Below are 18,999 nucleotides of genomic sequence, written 5' to 3' on the forward strand. Positions count from 1 at the left end.
TGGTGGAAAAAACTATTGTCATTGCATATTTCCATTTCCATTTTCTGTAACTTAGTGATATTGTTAATATACAGAGGTGAAGATTGTGACTTTAGTTTTCTTTTTTGATAGCACTGTTGCAAGAATTCAATTCCGTCTTCCTGATGGTTCTTCCTTTACAAATCAGTTCCCTTCTGATGCTCCTCTGGAAGAGGCAAGGCAGTTTGCTGCACAGGTAAATTGATGTCTTGAGTTGTAGTAAAAATAGATGTATAGGTTACTAAATTATAGGAAGGGAAAATTTCAAAGCAGAAGTTGAATGTGAATAAATTGTGACCTCTCCAGGAGGGAGGCACAAGACACCTCTGAGATATTGTGGAAATTCTGTTGTGTGTTAGTGCATATGGGAGTAACATATCTGCTTTGTGTGCAGAAGTAGGAATTTGCTGATACTGTACAATAGGTCCTGGGAACTTTTCTTTTTTAAAATTTTTTGAGACAGGATCTCACTGTGTTGCCTAGGCCAGAGTGCAGTGGTGCGATCACAGCTCCCTGCAGCCTCGACTTCCTGGGCTCAAGCGACCCTCCCACCTCAGCCTCCCAAGTAGCTGGAACTTACAGATACTGCCATGCCTTGCTAATTTTTGTACTTTTTGTAGAGACAGGGTTTCACCATGTAGCCAGGCTGGTCTTGAACTCCTGGGCTCAAGCATTCCTCCCACCTCAACCTTGCAATGTGTTGAGATTTACAGGCATGAGCCACCTAGCCCAGCCACTGGGAACTTTTTTCACTGATTAGTAGACTTATTGGAGGAGTGACAAGCAAGTAGATTTCCCGAAGGTCTAATGTGAGGGAGTTGTCCCACTACCCTGAAATGTAAGCAGTTTTTCTCAGTCCTCTCTCCATTTCCTACAGATTGCTTAGGGGCTGGTCATTTTCCTACGATCTACCTGTTGGCTAAGCAAAAAGAGGCAGTAAACTTTATTGACAATAGTATCTTCTTCAGGAATTTACTTCCAAAAGGTGGCTTTACTCAAAATCTGAATGGAGTATCTTAAGATATAAGTAGTTTTCAATTTGTTTTTATTTCCTGATTGATTCCTTATTCAAAATGGATTCTGAGTATCAGATGTCCTTTGAGTTCTAGGCTCATTATATGTATCAGTATTTTTTTCATATATATAACTTCAAGGTTAAAATTAGGGAGTTGGATTCAGATCTTTCCACCAGACCTTTTCTCCCCATTTTGGGCTTCTTTCTTACAGGTTTCAAGAGAAGGACACCTCAAAAGCTGTTCACCTTCTTGCACTGGTGAATTAGGCTAGACAATGTAAACATTGATTTTAAAAACTGTTTCCCCCTAAGCTTTATAGTAGAAACAGTCCCAAATAGACGCTTTCATTCTTCTTTTGTCTTGGAGCCTCCCACAATGTGTCCCCTATCCTGAGTTTCACTGCTGTTGCCACAGGTAAATGAAGAAGGGACTACATGGGGAAAAGAGATCTTTGATCACATTTGTCCTATTAAAACTCCACCTCAGGCCAGGCATGGTAGCTCATGCCTGTAATCCCTGCGCTTTGGGAGACCGAGGTGGGTGGATCACGAGGTCAGGAGTTCAAGACTAGCCTGACCAACATGGTGAACCCCTGTCTATTCTAAAAATACAAAAATTAGCCGGATGTGGTAGTGTGCGCCTGTAATCCCAGCTACTCGGGAGGCTAAGGCAGGAGAATCGCTTGAACCCAGGAGGCGGAGGTTGCAGTGAGCTGAGATTGCACCACTGCACTGAAGTCTGTGGGACAGAGCAAGATTCCATCTCAAAAAAAAAACAAAAAGCAGGCTGGGCGCGGTGGCTGACACCTGTAATCCCAGCACTTTGGGAGGCTGAGGCAGGCGGCTCACGAGGTCAGGAGATCGAGACCATCCTGGCTAACATGCTGAAACCCCGTCTCTACTAAAAATACAAAAAATTAGCCAGGCGTGGTGATGGGCACCTGTAGTCCCAGCGACTCGGGAGGCTGAGGCAGGAGAATGGCGTGAACCCAGGAGGTGGAGCTTGCAGTGAGCCTAGATCACGCCACTGCACTCCAGCCAGGGTGACAGAGCGAGAGTCCGTCTCAAAAAAAAAAAAAAAAAAAAACCAAACAAAAAACTCCACCTCAGTACAGTTACTGAGAACAGTGAGGGGTATGTGTGATCTACGGTAAAAAATAAAAATAAAAATAAATAAACTACAAAAAAGTTAATCTCCTTCTTTGGAATCTTCTAGGGAAAGATACACAGATGTCTAAGATTTTACAGTGATTTTTGTATATAGAGACTTAACATTGTGAGGGTAATTATGGTGCTGTCCATTGTACGTTCCTGGATCTGGGATTGTGTGTATCGTGTAGGTTAATTATGGACCATTTGTGCCTTGAGACAAGGAGGAGGCTACCTTTCCTGAAGGTATATATGAGGGAAATACTGGTCTAGTCCAGATTCTTAATAGGGATTACCTGTAATCCAAATGTGTGTTCATGAGACGTTAATGTAAGTTTGCCAAAGGATAGTGAAAACCTAATGATGAACTGCAGCAGTACTTAAAGGAGATACACAGTTGTCCATTTTTACTCAATTTATTTGTGTTTTTAGGAACTACATTTTGCTATTTTGTGGTCATCTTTGAGTTATAGAAGCTTTTAAAAACTGTTTGGATTTGATAGCTTTTCAGCTGCTTAGGGGCTGGAAGCACAATTTTATACCTTTTTTTGAGTTTACATGTAATGAACTTTTAAAATTAAGGCAATTTTAATTAAAGCAGTCATTTTGGATTCATCTGAGTAATGTAATATCTTACTTTTAAAGGCACCCTTGTAAGTTTTTAAAACTTATGTTACAGACTGTTGGCAACACTTACGGTAATTTTTCGTTAGCAACCATGTTTCCCAGGAGGGAATTTACCAAAGAAGATTATAAAAAGAAGTTACTGGATTTGGAACTTGCCCCAAGCGCTTCGGTGGTACTGTTGCCAGTATGTATATACAGATGCATTTTTTTCTCTTCTTATCATTATCTGTTTATCATACTCTTCATTTCTTACAGTTAGGGGAAAGGAAGTGCAGAGGTATACTGTGGGTAATTAAAATTCAAGTTATCCAATAATTAGATGAATTTATGATTCCATTATCCTATGCTTTATTTGTATTGCTGATATTACTTGTGAGACATGAAATAGTTTAATTTTCAACTTTTTTCTTCACATATTTTTGTGTACGAAAAAATGACCACTAGAAGACAATAAGAAATGCAGATTATCAGCCTAATCCACACACTTAGTGTCTTTTATTTATATACGCTCTACTGTTTGCCAAGTTTTTTAAAAAAACATTATTTTAACAAAAATAACATGAATATTTAAACAGATTATCCCATTTTATCTGCACAACAATATTTTAATCTCTGGTGAAGAAAAGAAGTTAAGACAGCTTAAATGACTGCTGCCAAGGTCCTACCTTAAGTGCCATAACTGGGATGAGAGCCTGGGTCTTCTGTGTCCTGGTTAACATAATTTTCCTTGCTCTATACTAGACATGTCCCCCACCCCAAAACAGCTCTCCAGTAATCAGGATTTCATTGTTTAAACATTTTTTTTAATCAGCAAGAAAGACTTTTCTTATAAAAGTTTAATATTCTTAAAAAATAGGTGGCTCATTTCACTGAGAACTACTTTCTAGTTTGTATATTACAATTTCTCTTAAACAGAGCTCCAAATAATTATACAATTACATACAATTGTATATATAATATACAGTATTATACAATTACAATATGGTATATATAATGTACAGTATTATACAATTATAACATTGTATATATAATATACAGTATTATGCAATTATAATATTGTATATATAATATACAGTATTATGCAATTATTGTATATATAACATACAGTATTATGCAATTATAATGTATATATAATACACAGTTTTATGCAATTATAATATTGTATATATAATACACAGTATTATGCAATTATAATATTGTATATATAATACACAGTATGCAATTATAATATTGCATATATAATACACAGTATTATGCAATTATAATATTGTATATATAATACACAGTATTGTGCATTTATATTGTATATATAATGTACAGTATTATGCAATTATAATATTGTATATATAATGTACAGTATTATGCAATTATAATATTGTATATATAATATACAGTATTATGCAATTATAATATTGTATATATAATGTACAGTATTATGCAATTATTGCATATATAATATATAGTATTATGCAATTATGATATTGTATATTATAATTTATCTTTAAAAACTTCTGGGAGTCTTCAGAAGTTTATATATACCTGAAAAACAGCAAAAGATATCATTTCACCCTCTTGAAGTAAACTAAAATCAGTAGGACCTCCTTTTCCAGATAAAAGTTTTGTCTGGAACCTTGGGTATGATGTGATTGTACTAATGTAGTCTTTATCTAGGTTTGTTTATTTCTTAATTTCTAGGCAGGAAGACCAACTGCATCCATTGTACACTCTTCCAGCGGAGACATTTGGACCTTGTTGGGAACAGTACTTTATCCATTCCTTGCCATCTGGAGATTAATTAGCAATTTCTTGTTTAGCAATCCACCTCCCACACAGACTTCAGTGAGAGTAACATCGTCAGAACCCCCAAACCCTGCATCATCTAGCAAATCAGAAAAAAGGTATCTGTGTGTGTTTTCCCCATTTATAAAATATGTAAGTCATGCCCAATATCTTTTTTAAAGTAAAAAATTGAGTACTTTGCCTTTCTGTATATGTCCTTTCCAGTTCCCACAGTGGAGGAGAAAAACTCAGATGCTCTGAAACTTTATTATATCATCTCTCCTCAGCTTTGTAAAACCAATTTTATGGAAAGCAGCTTCACCTCTGCTGGTTTATTTTCATTGAAGCTTCTTTATCCCATAACTATCAAGGCAGATTTTTTTTCTAGTAACTTCTTTCTTCCTAACCATGTTTTGCTTGACAAGATATTTCATTCCATTAATTGTTCAGGGTCATCTTGCATAATTACTGTAGATGAATTACTCTGCTTTGATAATTTTAACCCTGTTGGTTATTTTATATACTGGCTGATAGCCTTGTCTGGATCATTCAAAGAAGGACCAAATTGCAGAAACAGGTTATTCCTTTGAAAATTCTCCTTCAGAGAATTATTTTGGACTAATCCCTTAACCAGGAGGCCAGGGCCTGATACAGTGGCTCACGCCTGTAATCCCAGCACTTTGGGAGGCTGAGGGGAGAGAATTACTTGAGCTCAGGCATTCAAGACTAGCCTGGGTAATATAGTGAGACCTTGTCTGTATAAAAAAATTTTTTTTTTTTTTTTTTTTTTCCTGAGACGGAGTCTGGCTCTGTCGCCCAGGCTAGAGTGCAGTGGCCGGATCTCAGCTCACTGCAAGCTCTGCCTCCCAGGTTTACGCCATTCTCTTGCCTCAGCCTCCCGAGTAGCTGGGACTACAGGCACCCACCACCTCGCCCGGCTAGTTTTTTGTATTTTTTAGTAGAGGCGGGGTTTCACCATGTTAGCCAGGGTGGTCTCGATCTCCTGACCTCGTGATCCGCCCGTCTCGGCCTCCCAAAGTGCTGGGATTACAGGCTTGAGCCACCGCGCCCGGCCAAAAAAATTTTTTTAAATTTGCTGGGCACATGTCTGTGGTCCCAGCTATTTGGGAGGCTGAGATGGGAAGATCACTTGAGCCCTGGAGATTGAGGGTGCAGTGAGCCAAGATTGTGCCATTGCACTCCAGCCTTGGTGACAGGGTGAGAGTGAGATCCTGTCTCAAAACAAAAACAAAACAACATTTATAGTAGATAGCATGCAATGGTTAGCATAGTAATACAACACTGACAATTTAACTCGTATCTTTGTTAAGCTTTTATTGAAACAGGTTAACGGGAAGTATTTTCCTAGAAAGTAAGATTATGCCCCTTTCTAATAATTACATAATAATGTAACTTACTGTAATGGACACCTCTGTTAAGCACTCTGTGAGGCCTTTTATAGGCATTATAACAAATCTTCACACCAGTCCTATGTGATAAGTAATAGAAATTCTTTTCTCTCTGCCTTCAGTGTGGAGAACCCCTAGTCATGTGTTTATGGATTCCATAGGTAATGACTTATAAAAGTATTGGGCTGCTTTGTCCTTTATTTTATTTAATAACTTTAGGCAGAAAGACCAGTTATCTACTAAGTATATTACTCTAGTGAGGACACAGGGAAACTCAAACAAGGCTGAGTCTTACAACTCTTAACTGAGCAATGGGTGGGAGCATTTAATACTGGATTACTGTAAAACAGGATAGCTTGTTGTGTGTATTTTTTTTTTTTTTTTTTTTTTTTTTTTTTTTGAGAAGGAGTCTTGCTCTGTCACCCGGGCTGGAGTGCGGTGGCGTGATCTCGGCTCACTGCAAGCTCCGCCTTCCGGGTTCACATCATTCTCCTGCCTCAGCCTCCCGAGTAGGTGGGACTACAGGTACCCACCACCACGCCTGGTAATTTTTTTGTATTTTTAGTAGAGACGAGGTTTCACCGTGTTAGCCAGGATGGTCTCGATCTCCTGACTTCGTGATCCGCCTGCCTCGGCCTCCCAGAAGTGCTGGGATTACAGGTGTGAGCCACTGTGCCTGGCCTGTTGTGTGGAATTTTAAAACTTTTTTCAGGCTGGGTGTGGTACCTCATACTTGTAATCCCAGCTCTTTGGGAAGCTGAGGCACAAGGATCACTTGAGGCCAAGAGTTTGAGACGAGCCTGGGCAACATAGTGAGACTCCATCTCTACAAAAAAAAATTTTAATGAGCTCTGTGTGATGATGGCGTGTGCCTTTAGTTTCAGCTGCTTGGGAAGCTGGGGCAGGAGGATTGTGTGAACCCAGAGTTTTGAGGCTGCAGTGAACCATGATCATGCCACCGCACTCTAGCCTGGGCAACAGAGGGGAGACCCTGTCTCAAAAAAAACAAAAAACACTTTTTTCAAATAAGAGAAAGGTCTTAGATTGGAACAAAGGATGGAATAAAAGTTGTGTCAAAGACAGGGTGAAGCTTTGTGTTCCACTGTTATTTTTCCTTTTTTCTCTGTCCCCTCTAGAGTTAACAAAAGTCTGTTGGCTTAAATTTTATCCTTATACCTTTGTATTTTCAGATGAGGAAGTCCTCTTTGTTCTTAATTGTTTATAAATAAGTCATTCTTAAAGATTTTGTGAAGGATTAAAAATTGACCCTTTCTGTCAAGCTGACTGGAGCTTTGGATAGTCTCTAGAGTGCTAAGTTACAAATGTTTTAGTAGGTATGTCAGCTTGCATAAATAACAAAGGAAAGATTAGTTGGCAAATGGTCACACTCCTCTAAAGCTTAGTAAGTCTCTAAGAAACACAATGGAAATGGAATATATGATTTGGCTGGCTGGCTTCACTTAGAGATCAGATGAAGCTACACTACCAAAGACTACTAAAGTCTAGTACTGTGTTAGTAGATATAATGGTCTCCCATGGACTTTCCTTAGTTTAGATGGCATTAAAAGTAAAACTTAGTTGCCTGTAGTGATGGAAGTTGGAAGGAAACAGCTTGTATTACTGTTGTTTTTATTTTATGACATCTTCCCTTTGCTCCCTCTTTTGTCATATCAGGGAACCAGTGAGAAAAAGAGTGCTGGAAAAACGTGGAGACGACTTTAAAAAGGAGGGGAAAATATACAGATTAAGGACTCAAGATGATGGTGAAGATGAAAACAACACTTGGAATGGAAATTCCACTCAACAGATGTAGTGTGACAAGTATAATATGTGCAATAATCATTGTTTCTCTTATGATTTAATTCAACTAAAATTCTACTGGAGAAGTGGGACTGCTTTATCGTTTCCAACTGGTCTATAAAATGTCTCTCTATTCCTGCTTAGTGGGTGTGGGTTGAAGGTGTTTAACTCAGAAAAGTAAAGACAGGAAATAACTGTCTGCTAGGTCCTTGCTTATACGGCAGCCACTGCTAGAAGCCTAAAAGAACCAAAAAGTCTGCCGCAGCCTGCCTCCATCAGCTTCTTACTCACTATTTCACATGCTCATTAGCCCTGTGCTGTCAGATGACACGTTTTGTTTAGAGCTACTTTGCGCCAAGACTCTTAAGCCCAAAGTAACTGGTATGTCACTGAGTAATTTGACTCTGTGTCAGAGCATTTTAACTAGCTAATCAGATGAGAATTTATGTTTAACTTATCTTTTTGCTCATCAGCTGCAAGCAAAATCTTGTAGTTTTTAATCTTACTTAAACACTGAATAAAAAAACTTTCCCAAAAATCGGAATGATCTTATTTTTGCTTTGAGTTTGTTATCTAGCATCTTTTTGTTGCACAGGGCTCTGTTGAGGTCCTGCATCTCTGTTTTGTTTTTTCCCCAGTATTGCCCTGGAGCTGTCTCGGGAAAGTAGCTGGCTATGTTACCTTAAATATCACTGAAGAAAGAAATTTTCTGACACAAACTGCTGCCATGTTACTTGTCTCCTAAGTCAGTGAGGCATCGCTTTGTTTGCATAAAGTTGATGCAAAACAGCTGCTAGTCTGCAACCTAGCTTTCCCTCTCACCTTTAATTGAAGTTTTGTCCTCAATAATTACACAAGGACCTAGAGTACCTATAGGACAAGAAGTATAGACTAAAGATATGCTTTTAGTCATTTGGTTTTTCTTAAGTTGAGATTCTTACTGACTTACATGTTACTTTATCCATATGTCTTTATTAGTGGAGACCACTGAACTAATGATGTTTGAAAACGGTTCCTCTGTTTTAGATTGGAAGATAGCACTCTTGAGTGGACATATGGAAAGACTGTGACTTTATTTTGTAATGGGAGAAAGAAATTTTCTCAGAGCAAACTTTCTATTTTTACCTGTGAAATAACAGCGACTTTTAAAAATGGTGACAGTGTTGGCAAGGAAACAGCAACACAGGCTGCGCTGTTGGTGGAGTGAAAACCAGTATAATTCTGAAAAACATTTATCAGAAACTTAAAATATTTCATACTGTTTGATCCAGTAGCTTTTTCTAAATCATAAATGCAGGCAACGTTTAGGTATAGACATATTCATTAAGTGTTATTTATTTTACTCAAGAACTGGAAACCAACTAAATGCCTTCTATAGAAGTAATTTTTGATGAGGAGAAATGGTACAATACTAATTAACAACTTGGTTTAATATGTTTACTGAGCATCTGTTAAGTGTTGGGCAAAAGAAGCAGGATCCAGAGCTATAGGTACAGTGTTATCTCAGCTTTGCAAACACATTTTCTACATAGATAGTAGTAGGTATTAATATATATGTAAAGAAAGAAAACACACCAAAACATTAATAATGGTAAGATTGGTTTATGTGATCTTAGTGGTATTTTTGGCACCCTTACATGTTTTCCAAATTTTCAGCAGTGATATTATTTCCGTAACTTAAAAAGTGAGTTTGAAAAAGAAAATCTCCAGCAAGCATCCCATTTAAATAAAGGTTTGTCATCTTTAAAAATACAGCAATATGTGACTTTTTAAAAAAGCTGTCAAATAGGTGTGACTCTACTAATAATTATTAGAAATACATTTGGAAAAACATGGAGTACCTCAAGTTAGTTTGCCTTGAAAAATATCAAATATAACTCTTAGAGAAATGTACATAAAAGAATGCTTCGTAATTTTGGAGTAGGAGAATCCCTCCTCAATTTTGTATTTTAAAAAAGTACATGGTAAAAAAAAAAAATCACAACGGTATATAAGGCTGTAAAATGAGAATTCCTCCTCACCTCTTACCCCAGTACTATTCTCCAGAGGTAATCTATTAACAGTTTCTTATGTAATTTTCAGAAAATTTGTATGCGAATATAAGCAAATATGTAATCTTTATTTTTTAAATAAATGGGATCATATTATATATTCTACCCTGCATCTTGCTTTTTTGCTTACATAGTCTTGAGATCTTTTCCTGTCGACACCGAGCTACCTCATTCTTAATGGTTGCATAGCATTCTGCTTGATGAATGTTACTGCACTCAGCTTACTGTCCATGTTCTGGTGACATTCAGTGGTTATTAAACATGTTTGTTCTTCTATTACAAAAATTGCTACCATAAGCAACCTTGGGTGGGAGGTATAGTCTTATTGTGAAAATATACCTTTCAACTGTGTTTGTATAACTTGCTAAGTGAAAGAAGAGTGTTTGCAGTTTGGATTATTAAAGATGTTGTTGCATTGCCTCCTCTACAAACTGTGAATTTGAACCCCTGCCAGCAGTCGAGAATGTCCATTTCCCACACCTTCGCCAACACTGCGTTATCACACTGTTAGCTTTGTCAAAATGGTAGATGAGAAATGATACGTATCTCGTATGCATTGTATTTATCATGAATGAAGTTAGCATCTTGATGTTATTGATCGGTCTGACTTACTTTGAGAATTCTGTGTATTGCTTGCCAATTTTTTTGTTTTCATATTTTTCTTACTGATTTATAAGACTCCTGTGTACATTAAAGCCATTTGCTAGCATATGCGGTAAACATTTTCTCCCCCTTTTTTTTTTTTTGAGACGGAGTCTCGCTCTGTCACCCAGGCTGGAGTGCAGTGGCGCTATCTGGGCTCACTGCAAGCTCTGCCTTCTCCTGCCTCAGCCTCCCGAGTAGCTGGGACTACAGGCGCCCGCCACCACGCCCAGCTAATTTTTTGTATTTTTAGTAGAGAACGGGGTTTCACCGTGTTAGCCAGGATGGTCTCGATCTCCTGACCTTGTGATCCGCCCGCCTCGGCCTCCCAAAGTGCTGGGATTACAGGTGTGAGCCACCGCGCCCGGCCAAGGAATGTCTTTAATGTCAATTTTAGAACCACCCCCACCCCCATCTGACAAACTTTTCCAGTCGATTGATGGAGAAAAATGCTTGTGCGCCACAAGCTCCTGACTGCCAGTTTGGGACTCACGGCGTTGGAATGTTTTGAGAGGGAAAGGAATGCTTACAAGAAGCAAATTTCAAGTATGATCATTCTTTTAAGACCTGCCCGAAATTACTCTGTTTTTACAAAACATTTTCCCAGCTATCCAGATGTAATATATGGGCCAATCAAGTGTTTAGGTGTTTCACACTGAGATTGTCTCTCAGCACAGTTGAGGGGATTATGAAGAACATCTCTCTCTCTGCTCCCACCACTGCCCTGGAAATGCTGTGTGAATGGGTGAACACACGAAAGGAGCATTTGTGCTTTTCATTGCTGTCTCCAAGTTGTGCTTGCCAGAGACAATGAGACATGGTCCTTGGCCTTAAGAAGCTGATAGAGAAATACACAATTCCAGTATAGAAACTGGATGGTCAAGTTGTACTAGGGGATATTTACAAGCAAAGCAGACGAAGGAGAATCTGCCTGGGGATTTCAGGGAAGCCATTCAGAGGAGGAAGTACATTATTTCAGCTGAGACTTGAAGGCATTTTTAGAAGAAAAGACATCCTAGGTGGAAGGAATAGCATTTGGGAAGACACAAACGAATACGGATAGTTGACCTACGTGCATTTTAGAACTACCACAAATTGGGAAAGGAGGAAGGAAACAGGCTAAATGAACCAAGGTCAGACGGGAGAGAGAGCTGGGGATGGCATAAAAAGTGGCAGTGGGGGTGTTTGTGGGGTGGGAAAAGGCCGCTTTCTGCATGTTGTGGTATTTGCCCCAAGGAATGTAATGTCAACAGAAAGACTTGGTCTGGTGAGAAAGCTTAATGGGAACTCCAGATGGCTTGTGTGACTTCACAACTTCTCTTGAACCTACTTTCTCAAGGAGGGGCAACCATAGGAGAAAGAACAGTCTGCTGTTTTTATTTTCTGGAAAACAAGATGTGAAGCTAGGGAGAGCTTGCAGAAGGGCAGAGATGATATTGCAGTCTATGCAATCGAGTTGATTTCTTCTTACAGAAAGGTTTTTTATGGTTTTTACTCCCTTAACAACTTAACCCTTAACTCTGAAAGTTAAAACAGCCCCTTAAGTTGAAGTAAGTGGTTCACAGACCCCACCAGACCAGTATCTGCACGTTTCTGCAAGAGCTACTTGCTCCTCAAATGCCCAAATGAACTCTGATACTGGAGCAAGATGCAGATATTTCCATTTTAATCAGTAACTGGAAATCCTTCAAGATTAAAGTCGTCTTTAACGTTGCAGCAGGACTTTATGGAGAAGTCCAGCATGAGCAAAGTCCAAGACCCCAAGGAGTTTGGTAGCCAGCAAAGGTAGATGAAGAAACTAGGCCTGCTTCACAGAACTTGAAGTGGTAACTCATCAGAACGAAGACACTGGGCTCAATTCCTGTTGGCTTGGTTGTGTTTTCCCTTGCTTAGAACGCTTGCAGTACTTGTATGAGAGAAATGCCAAGCCACAGACTCCAAGAAGCACCAGAGAAAAGAGAACGTACAAAGCTGTCTGTGCTTCTGCAGTGCCGAGCGTTAGCCCCAGGAACGGCACCTTCTCCTCTCTCACAGGGCTGACGGTGGGTCCAGCATCTAGGAGAGGACACAGGGTGGTTGGTGCTCTGGCACTGATTGAGTTCTCAGATCTCTGAGACCCCAGCAGAGGCTGCACAGTACCCCAAATCTGCACAGCCATTGATGGGTTGCTGAGGTGGAGGTCTTTCACTATGTGTCAGGAGCCACTGAGTGAAGTTAAGCAGTTGTATTTTTTAAACATCTCTATCAGCAATTAGAATACAGGTTGAATATCCCTTATCTGACATGCTTGCTTGGGATCAGAAGTGTTTCAGATTTGGGATATTTTAAGATTTTGGAATAGTTGCATATACATAATGAGATATTTTGGGGATGGGACCCAGGTATAAATATGAAATTCATATATGTTTTATATGCAACTTATCCACATGGTGTGAAGGTAATTCTATATAACATGTTAAATAATTGTGTGCATGAAACAAAGCTTTAACTGTGTTTTGACTGTGACCTGTCGCATGGGGTCAGGTGTTGAATTTTCCATTTGTGTTGTCATGCCAGTGCTCAAAAAGTTTCAGATTCTGGAGTATTTTGGATTTTGAATTTTCAGATGAAGGATTCTCATCAGGCTGTATAATTGAAACTGGATAATTGTCATTTATATTTGTGTAGTGATTTATACTCTTTCATTTAACAAATATGGGGCACCCACATAGTGCAGGCATTGTACTTTCATGGTCCTCTTATTTGATCCTTGTCACTGCCCAGAAGCGCATGCCTGGTTTCTTATCTATGGGTGCACAGCAAGTCAGTGGTAGGGCTGGAAGAAAAGTCTAGACCTGCTTATTCCCAGACCAGGGCTCTGGTTTCTAGGTGTAACATTGACCCTAAGTGTCCTTTGTTCCACCCCAGGAAATGTCTGGAGCATTCAAAGAAAATAAGCATTTGTTGAATGAATGAAGGAGATGGAGCAGCATAGAAGAGGGAAATAAACTAGAAGAAAACAGACTGAGAGAGGCCCTTCCACCTGCCCCTCACCCTTAGGCTTTATTTCCTCCCAGAGCCACATCTCACCTTCTGGCTGGTTGAGACAAGCGTGAGGCCCTGTAGCGGGGTCAGGGAAGCCATTGCATCGGACCACAGAGGCATAGAACTTGGCTGATGCCTTGGGGATCCTTGGCAGCGAAGGGTCACTGTAGTTCACAAAATGCAGACCAAATCTCTCTGAAAAGCCTGTGGCCCACTCAAAATTGTCCATCGCACTCCAAACTGTGTATCCTCGAAGGTCCACCTTGTCCTGCACAGCTGCTCAAACACAGAGGGCTGGGCATAAGTTTCCTATCTCAGAAGGCACCTTCCTGCCAGGCCTTCGGAAGCCAGGTCTGCCTACTGCACTCCCCGCCGTTCTCACAGATGGTGGTAAGCTTTGGCTTCAGCTTTGTAAGAAAGCTGCCCCTTCCTTTGCATGCAGTGTTCGTGGGTCCTCTGTGGATGGAGATGCAGAGCCACCAGCATCTTTCCAGAAGGGCTCAGCCCTGAATGGGAGTCGGGAACATGGGTGGACTAATTCCCCCGGGCTACACTTCTATCCATGATTTTGGTCAGTGCCTTAGAATGTTCATGCTCCTCCCTATAGAAAATAGCCCTTAGATGGAATAGATTTCAGCTGGGTAGGATTATTCTAATCATTTCCTTTGCCGGTGCATTGCTTGCTCTTTTACTCAGCATTTGTTCCATTCTCTTATCCTCATGGTCCCATCTCAAGTTGCTAGGGCTGAGCCAAGAGCCTCAAACTTTGGTTTGGAGACCAAGAGACCCCACAGGTAACCACACAGCCTACTCCTGCTGGGCCCTACCCAGACCATTCTCAGGAGGGCACTGATGTTCTGACATCAGGGAGGATCGGGGGAGCAAGTGACTCAGGCCAGGAACTAGGGTTTGGTGGCATCAGGCCACTGGGCTTGCTTGCCGAGCTTAGACATAGGAAGGAAAAAACTCAGAGCACAGCCCTAAAGCAAGGCTTACGCCCAACAGGAGCAAGAAACCTTAGCGTTCTTTTCTTACCGTGGCCCAAGGACACTGTATCACCCTCCCGCAGTGCAGATGGCAGATGTTTCCAACAGGGAAAGCGGCACGCTGGGGAGGGGTGGGCCCGTCGTACCTTTGAGGGCCTCGTTGATGTAAGTCCGAAGGTAGTAGATCCTTGCAGTGTCATTGAGGTCTGTTTCTTCCCGCTGGGACACTCCATTCTCCGTGACATAAATCGGAGGGTCATTGTATTCCTCCTTTAACCAGTTCAGGATCCTCCTGAAGCCAAAAGGCGTCATCTTCAGCCAGAAGGAGCCAGAGTCTGGCCATGAGCGATCTGCGATGGAGGCAACTCCTCTACAAGTTCAAAAACTAAAGATGAGGTATTGTTACGTAAATCTCAAGAGACCCTTTACATGAAGCACAAAACAGGACCTAGACCAGGAAAAGCCTTAGGTTTTGTCTGGCCTTAAGAATCATACTAACCCCAGAAGAATCAAACTGCCTCAAATTCTCCTCCTTTTGCTGGTTCTAGCTGCCTGCACTCTGTGCTGGTATAGCACTGGACAAGCCGCTCAGCTCTCCGCCCTTCAGTTTCTCTGCCTGTGCAGAGCATGTTCTTGCTCATGGAGCCCAGCCCTCCACTACTCTGAATAGGTGGCTCCTTACAGCAGCTATGCAAGGCTCTGGGTGTCCCCAGCTCCAGACTTCCAATGGACACCAGTGCTGTTCTGCAGAGAATGGGCTCCCCCAAGCCACCCGTGTCTAGTCAATGCCACATGCAGACCACGGGTGTGGCCACAGGCATCAATACTTGGGGCCCTGCTTTGTGTGCTGACAGGCAGCGGACAGGCTGGCACCTCCTTCAAGTGTCCAAGAGGCTGGCCTCTGTCCTCAGTGATGGACAAGGAGAGGGGACAGCTCCTGCCACAGGGGTGCCTGCTGGGGGAGGCCACAGAAGCCTGATCACCTGTAGTCGCACATGTCAAATAAGGACCAAGCATTTAGACACTTCTTACACTCAGAGCCTTCAGGAAAAAAAAAGTTAGTTTTATCAGCACCTGGATTTATCTGACTCAGCTGAATTGAATGTGGGCCATTTCATAAGCACAAGTGGAGGTCTCCCAGGAGACAGCCCCAGCGCTGATGAGAGGGAGGGAGAATCAGAAGGAGTAGAGGGGTGTCCTGGAGTCTCCTCAGCCCCCTTGGTGAGCCCGACTCGGCGGGGGTTTCAGGATGCAGTGGGAGTGGAGGGGCTGCTTTCCAAAGAAAGAACCTGAACACAGTCAGAGCTACTGGTGTGGAAAGATGCTTCACAGAAAAGGAACAAAATGAGATTTTCTGAAAATGGCAGATAGGAGACAGGACTTAGGTACAGCTCCCACTTGGATGGACAGAACAGTGTGTGGAGACTCACGTTGTGAACTATTGCTCCAAGAACTACTGCAGGGGCCGGGCGCAGTGGCTCAAGCCTGTAATCCCAGCACTTTGGGAGGCCGAGACGGGCGGATCATGAGGTCAGGAGATCGAAACCATCCTGGCTAACACAGTGAAACCCCGTCTCTACTAAAAAATACAAAAAACTAGCCGGGCGAGGTGGCGGGCGCCTGTAGTCCCAGCTACTCAGGAGGCTGAGGCAGGAGAATGGCGCAAACCCGGGAGGCGGAGCTTGCAGTGAGCTGAGATCCGGAGGAACATACCAGAAAAACCGAAAGAATTCATAGACCCTTTGAAAGAAGCAGAACGCTGCTGCAAACTCCACAAGACAGCTACAAAACTGTGAGTTCCCAAAGTGTGAGAAGGGAAAAGTCTGCCTCTGAACACACATCCTCTCTGGGGACCTGAACATCCAGATCATAGGAGAAGGATTTAACCTTACCTAGAGCGCAAGTGGATTTAGGGAGCCAAGTGAAATGTAAAGGTAGAAGAAGCAGTAGGAAGAGCCCTGTAGCCACTCCCTGTCCCCAGTTTGAGCCCAGGGAAGCCATTCCTGACTTTATCCTACAGGGGTCCTTGGGGAAGGAAGCCAGTGGAATTAGGGAGGGGAAGGATGAAGGAAGCTTCTAGCTGAACTTAATTTTGACTAGAAGCATGAATTTTCCTGAGCAGAATCTTGGGGGCAAACAAGAAGTGCAGATAAAAGCACCGAAGCCACAGTCAACAGTGTGGGCAGGTGGGGAGGGGCAAGGCCTGAAAGCCCTGCTTGCTTTCTCAGAGAGGAGGCTTGTAGCCCGGGGTGAGAGCTCTGCCCTGCGCACTGTTGGCAGGGCACGGCAGGAGTGAGACTGGCCTGGCTGGCTGCATGGTAGCTGGGTAAGGCTTGTGACTGCCAGTTTTCCCAACTTCCCTAGCAACCTGTATGACACAGCAGAGGAAGCCATAATCCCCCTGGGAACAGAACTCCACTGGCCTGAGAACCAGCCCTCTATTCCCCACAGTGGCCGCAGCAAGCCTCACCCAAGGAGAGTCTGAGCTCAGACATGCCTAATGCTGCCCCCATCTGATGGTCTTTCTCTACCTTCGCTGGGAGCTGAAGACAAAAGACACGAACTCCTGGGAGTTCTATGGCCCCGCCCATCACCTGAGAAACCCGAATACGTACCCTGGCCAACGTAGGGCAAGCTTATAATCCCCCTTCTACTACTGCAGCTGGTGGCACCAGAAGGGGAAAGCACCTTGAAAGTGCCACCGTGAAAGTGCCACCTCCTCTCTTGAAAGCATCACCTCCTGTCTTGAAAGTGCCACCTCCAGGCCAGACGCGGTGGCTCACGGAGGCAGGTGGATCACGAGGTCAAGAGATCGAGATCATCCTGGCTAATATGGTGAAATCCTGTCTCTACTAAAAGTACAAAAAATTAGCCGGGCGTGGTGGTGAGCGCCTGTAGTCCCAGCTACTCGGGAGGCTGAGGTAGGAGAATGGCGTGAACCCGGGAGGCGGAGCTTGCAGTGAGCCGAGATCACGCCACTGCACTCCAGCCTGGGCGGCAGAGTGAGACTCTGCCTCAAAAAAAACAAAAAAAAACCAAAGTGCCACCTCCTGGCTGGAGACCAACCAACTCACCCCATTACAGCAACTCAGAACAATCCTGCTCCAAAGAAGGAGAAAACAACAACAAATTCCACCGCCTGCAACATCCTGGCTGACCAGAGGTCCTGAGTCTGTCCACATGACAACTTCACTGCTAGCATGACCAGCGTTTGAGAAAACCACAACAAACGACCCGCACAGAATCCACTTCACTCCCCTGCGCCTCCACTGGAGCAGGTGCTGGTATCCATGGCTGGGAGGCCTGAGGACAGATCCCATCACAGGACTCTGCAGACATTCCTCAGCACCAGTTCAGACCCCAGCAGTCCCGCTGGGTGGAGAGACCCAGGGGGCAATGGCCATCACTGCAGTCTGGCTCTCAGGAAGCCCCATCCCGGGGGAAGCGGGCGAGCGCCACATCAAGGGATCACCCAGTGGGATAAAATAATCTGAACAGCAGCCCTTGATTCCAGATCTTTCCAGTGAAACAGTCTCCCCAGATAAGAAGGAACCAGAAAAGGTCATATGACAAAGCAAGGTTCTATAAGATCCCCAAAAGGTCACACTAGCTCTCCAGCAATGGATGCAAACCAAGAAGAAATCCCTGAGTTGCCAGATGAAGAATTCAGAAGGTTGATTATTAAGATACTCAAGGAGGTACTAGAGAAAGGTGAAAATTAACTTGGAGACATTTAAAAAACCATATAGGATATGGATGGAAAAGTCTCTAGATAAATAGATATAAAGAAAAAGACAATTGGCCAGGCGCGGTGGCTCACACCTGTAATCCCAGCACTTTGGGAGGCTGAGGCGAGTGGATCACCTGAGGTCAGGAGATAGAGACCAGCCTGACCAACATGGTGAAACCCTGTCTCTACTAAAATACAAAGCAAACAAACAAACAAACAAGTAAACAAAAAAAATTAGCCAGGCGTGGTGGTGCGTGCCTGTAATCCCAGCTACTTGGAGGCTGAGGCTGGGGAATCGCTTGAACCCGGGAGGCGGAGGTTGCAGTGAGCCAAGATTGTGCCGCTGCACTCCAGCCTGGTGACAAAGCGAGACTCCGTCTCAAAAAAAAACGAATAAAATAAAAATAAAAACCGTTACTTAAAAAGGTGAACCAAAATCTTTTACTATCTCTACTTCATAAAAGCATTGTTTAAAAGAGAAAATAAAATTTTACTCTTGTATTATTGTAATATTTATTAACATTAAAGTGAATTTTGATAAAACCTAAATAAATTTTTTTCTTGAAAATCCTTTTTAAAAAACCAAGCATTTTGAAAGTTGAGCAGCCTGTGAAAAAGAACACAAAATAAATAAATAAATTTTAAAAATGAAATAAAACAAAAAGCCAAGCACGTGTGCCCTGATGGGAGATGCCCTGGAGACCCGGCCTCCTCTCCCTCCTGCTTGCTGGAGATTTCCTTGGGATCTGTGGGGTGGTGAGCGTCTTGC

General features: G+C 42.4%; 2 protein-coding genes across 2 annotated transcripts in view; one reads left to right on the forward strand and one right to left on the reverse strand.

Moving 5' to 3' along the window:
* UBXN4 (UBX domain protein 4) overlaps window positions 1-9,953 on the forward strand; it is a 43,945-nt gene extending 33,992 nt beyond the window's left edge. The window contains exons 10-13 of the mRNA XM_015110008.3: window positions 112-214; window positions 2,862-2,993; window positions 4,505-4,707; window positions 7,672-9,953. Coding sequence (XP_014965494.1) covers window positions 112-214; window positions 2,862-2,993; window positions 4,505-4,707; window positions 7,672-7,810 — 577 coding nt within the window. The 3' untranslated portion in view covers window positions 7,811-9,953. The remainder of the gene's footprint in view (window positions 1-111; window positions 215-2,861; window positions 2,994-4,504; window positions 4,708-7,671) is intronic.
* A 1,888-nt stretch (window positions 9,954-11,841) lies between these two features.
* LCT (lactase) overlaps window positions 11,842-18,999 on the reverse strand; it is a 55,838-nt gene continuing 48,680 nt past the window's right edge. The window contains exons 15-17 of the mRNA XM_015110009.3: window positions 14,647-14,870; window positions 13,560-13,790; window positions 11,842-12,545 (exon numbers count right to left, since the gene is read on the reverse strand). Coding sequence (XP_014965495.2) covers window positions 12,325-12,545; window positions 13,560-13,790; window positions 14,647-14,870 — 676 coding nt within the window. The 3' untranslated portion in view covers window positions 11,842-12,324. The remainder of the gene's footprint in view (window positions 12,546-13,559; window positions 13,791-14,646; window positions 14,871-18,999) is intronic.

The sequence above is a fragment of the Macaca mulatta genome, chromosome 12 (assembly GCF_049350105.2).
Source record: "Macaca mulatta isolate MMU2019108-1 chromosome 12, T2T-MMU8v2.0, whole genome shotgun sequence".
Classification (NCBI taxonomy): domain Eukaryota; kingdom Metazoa; phylum Chordata; class Mammalia; order Primates; family Cercopithecidae; genus Macaca; species Macaca mulatta.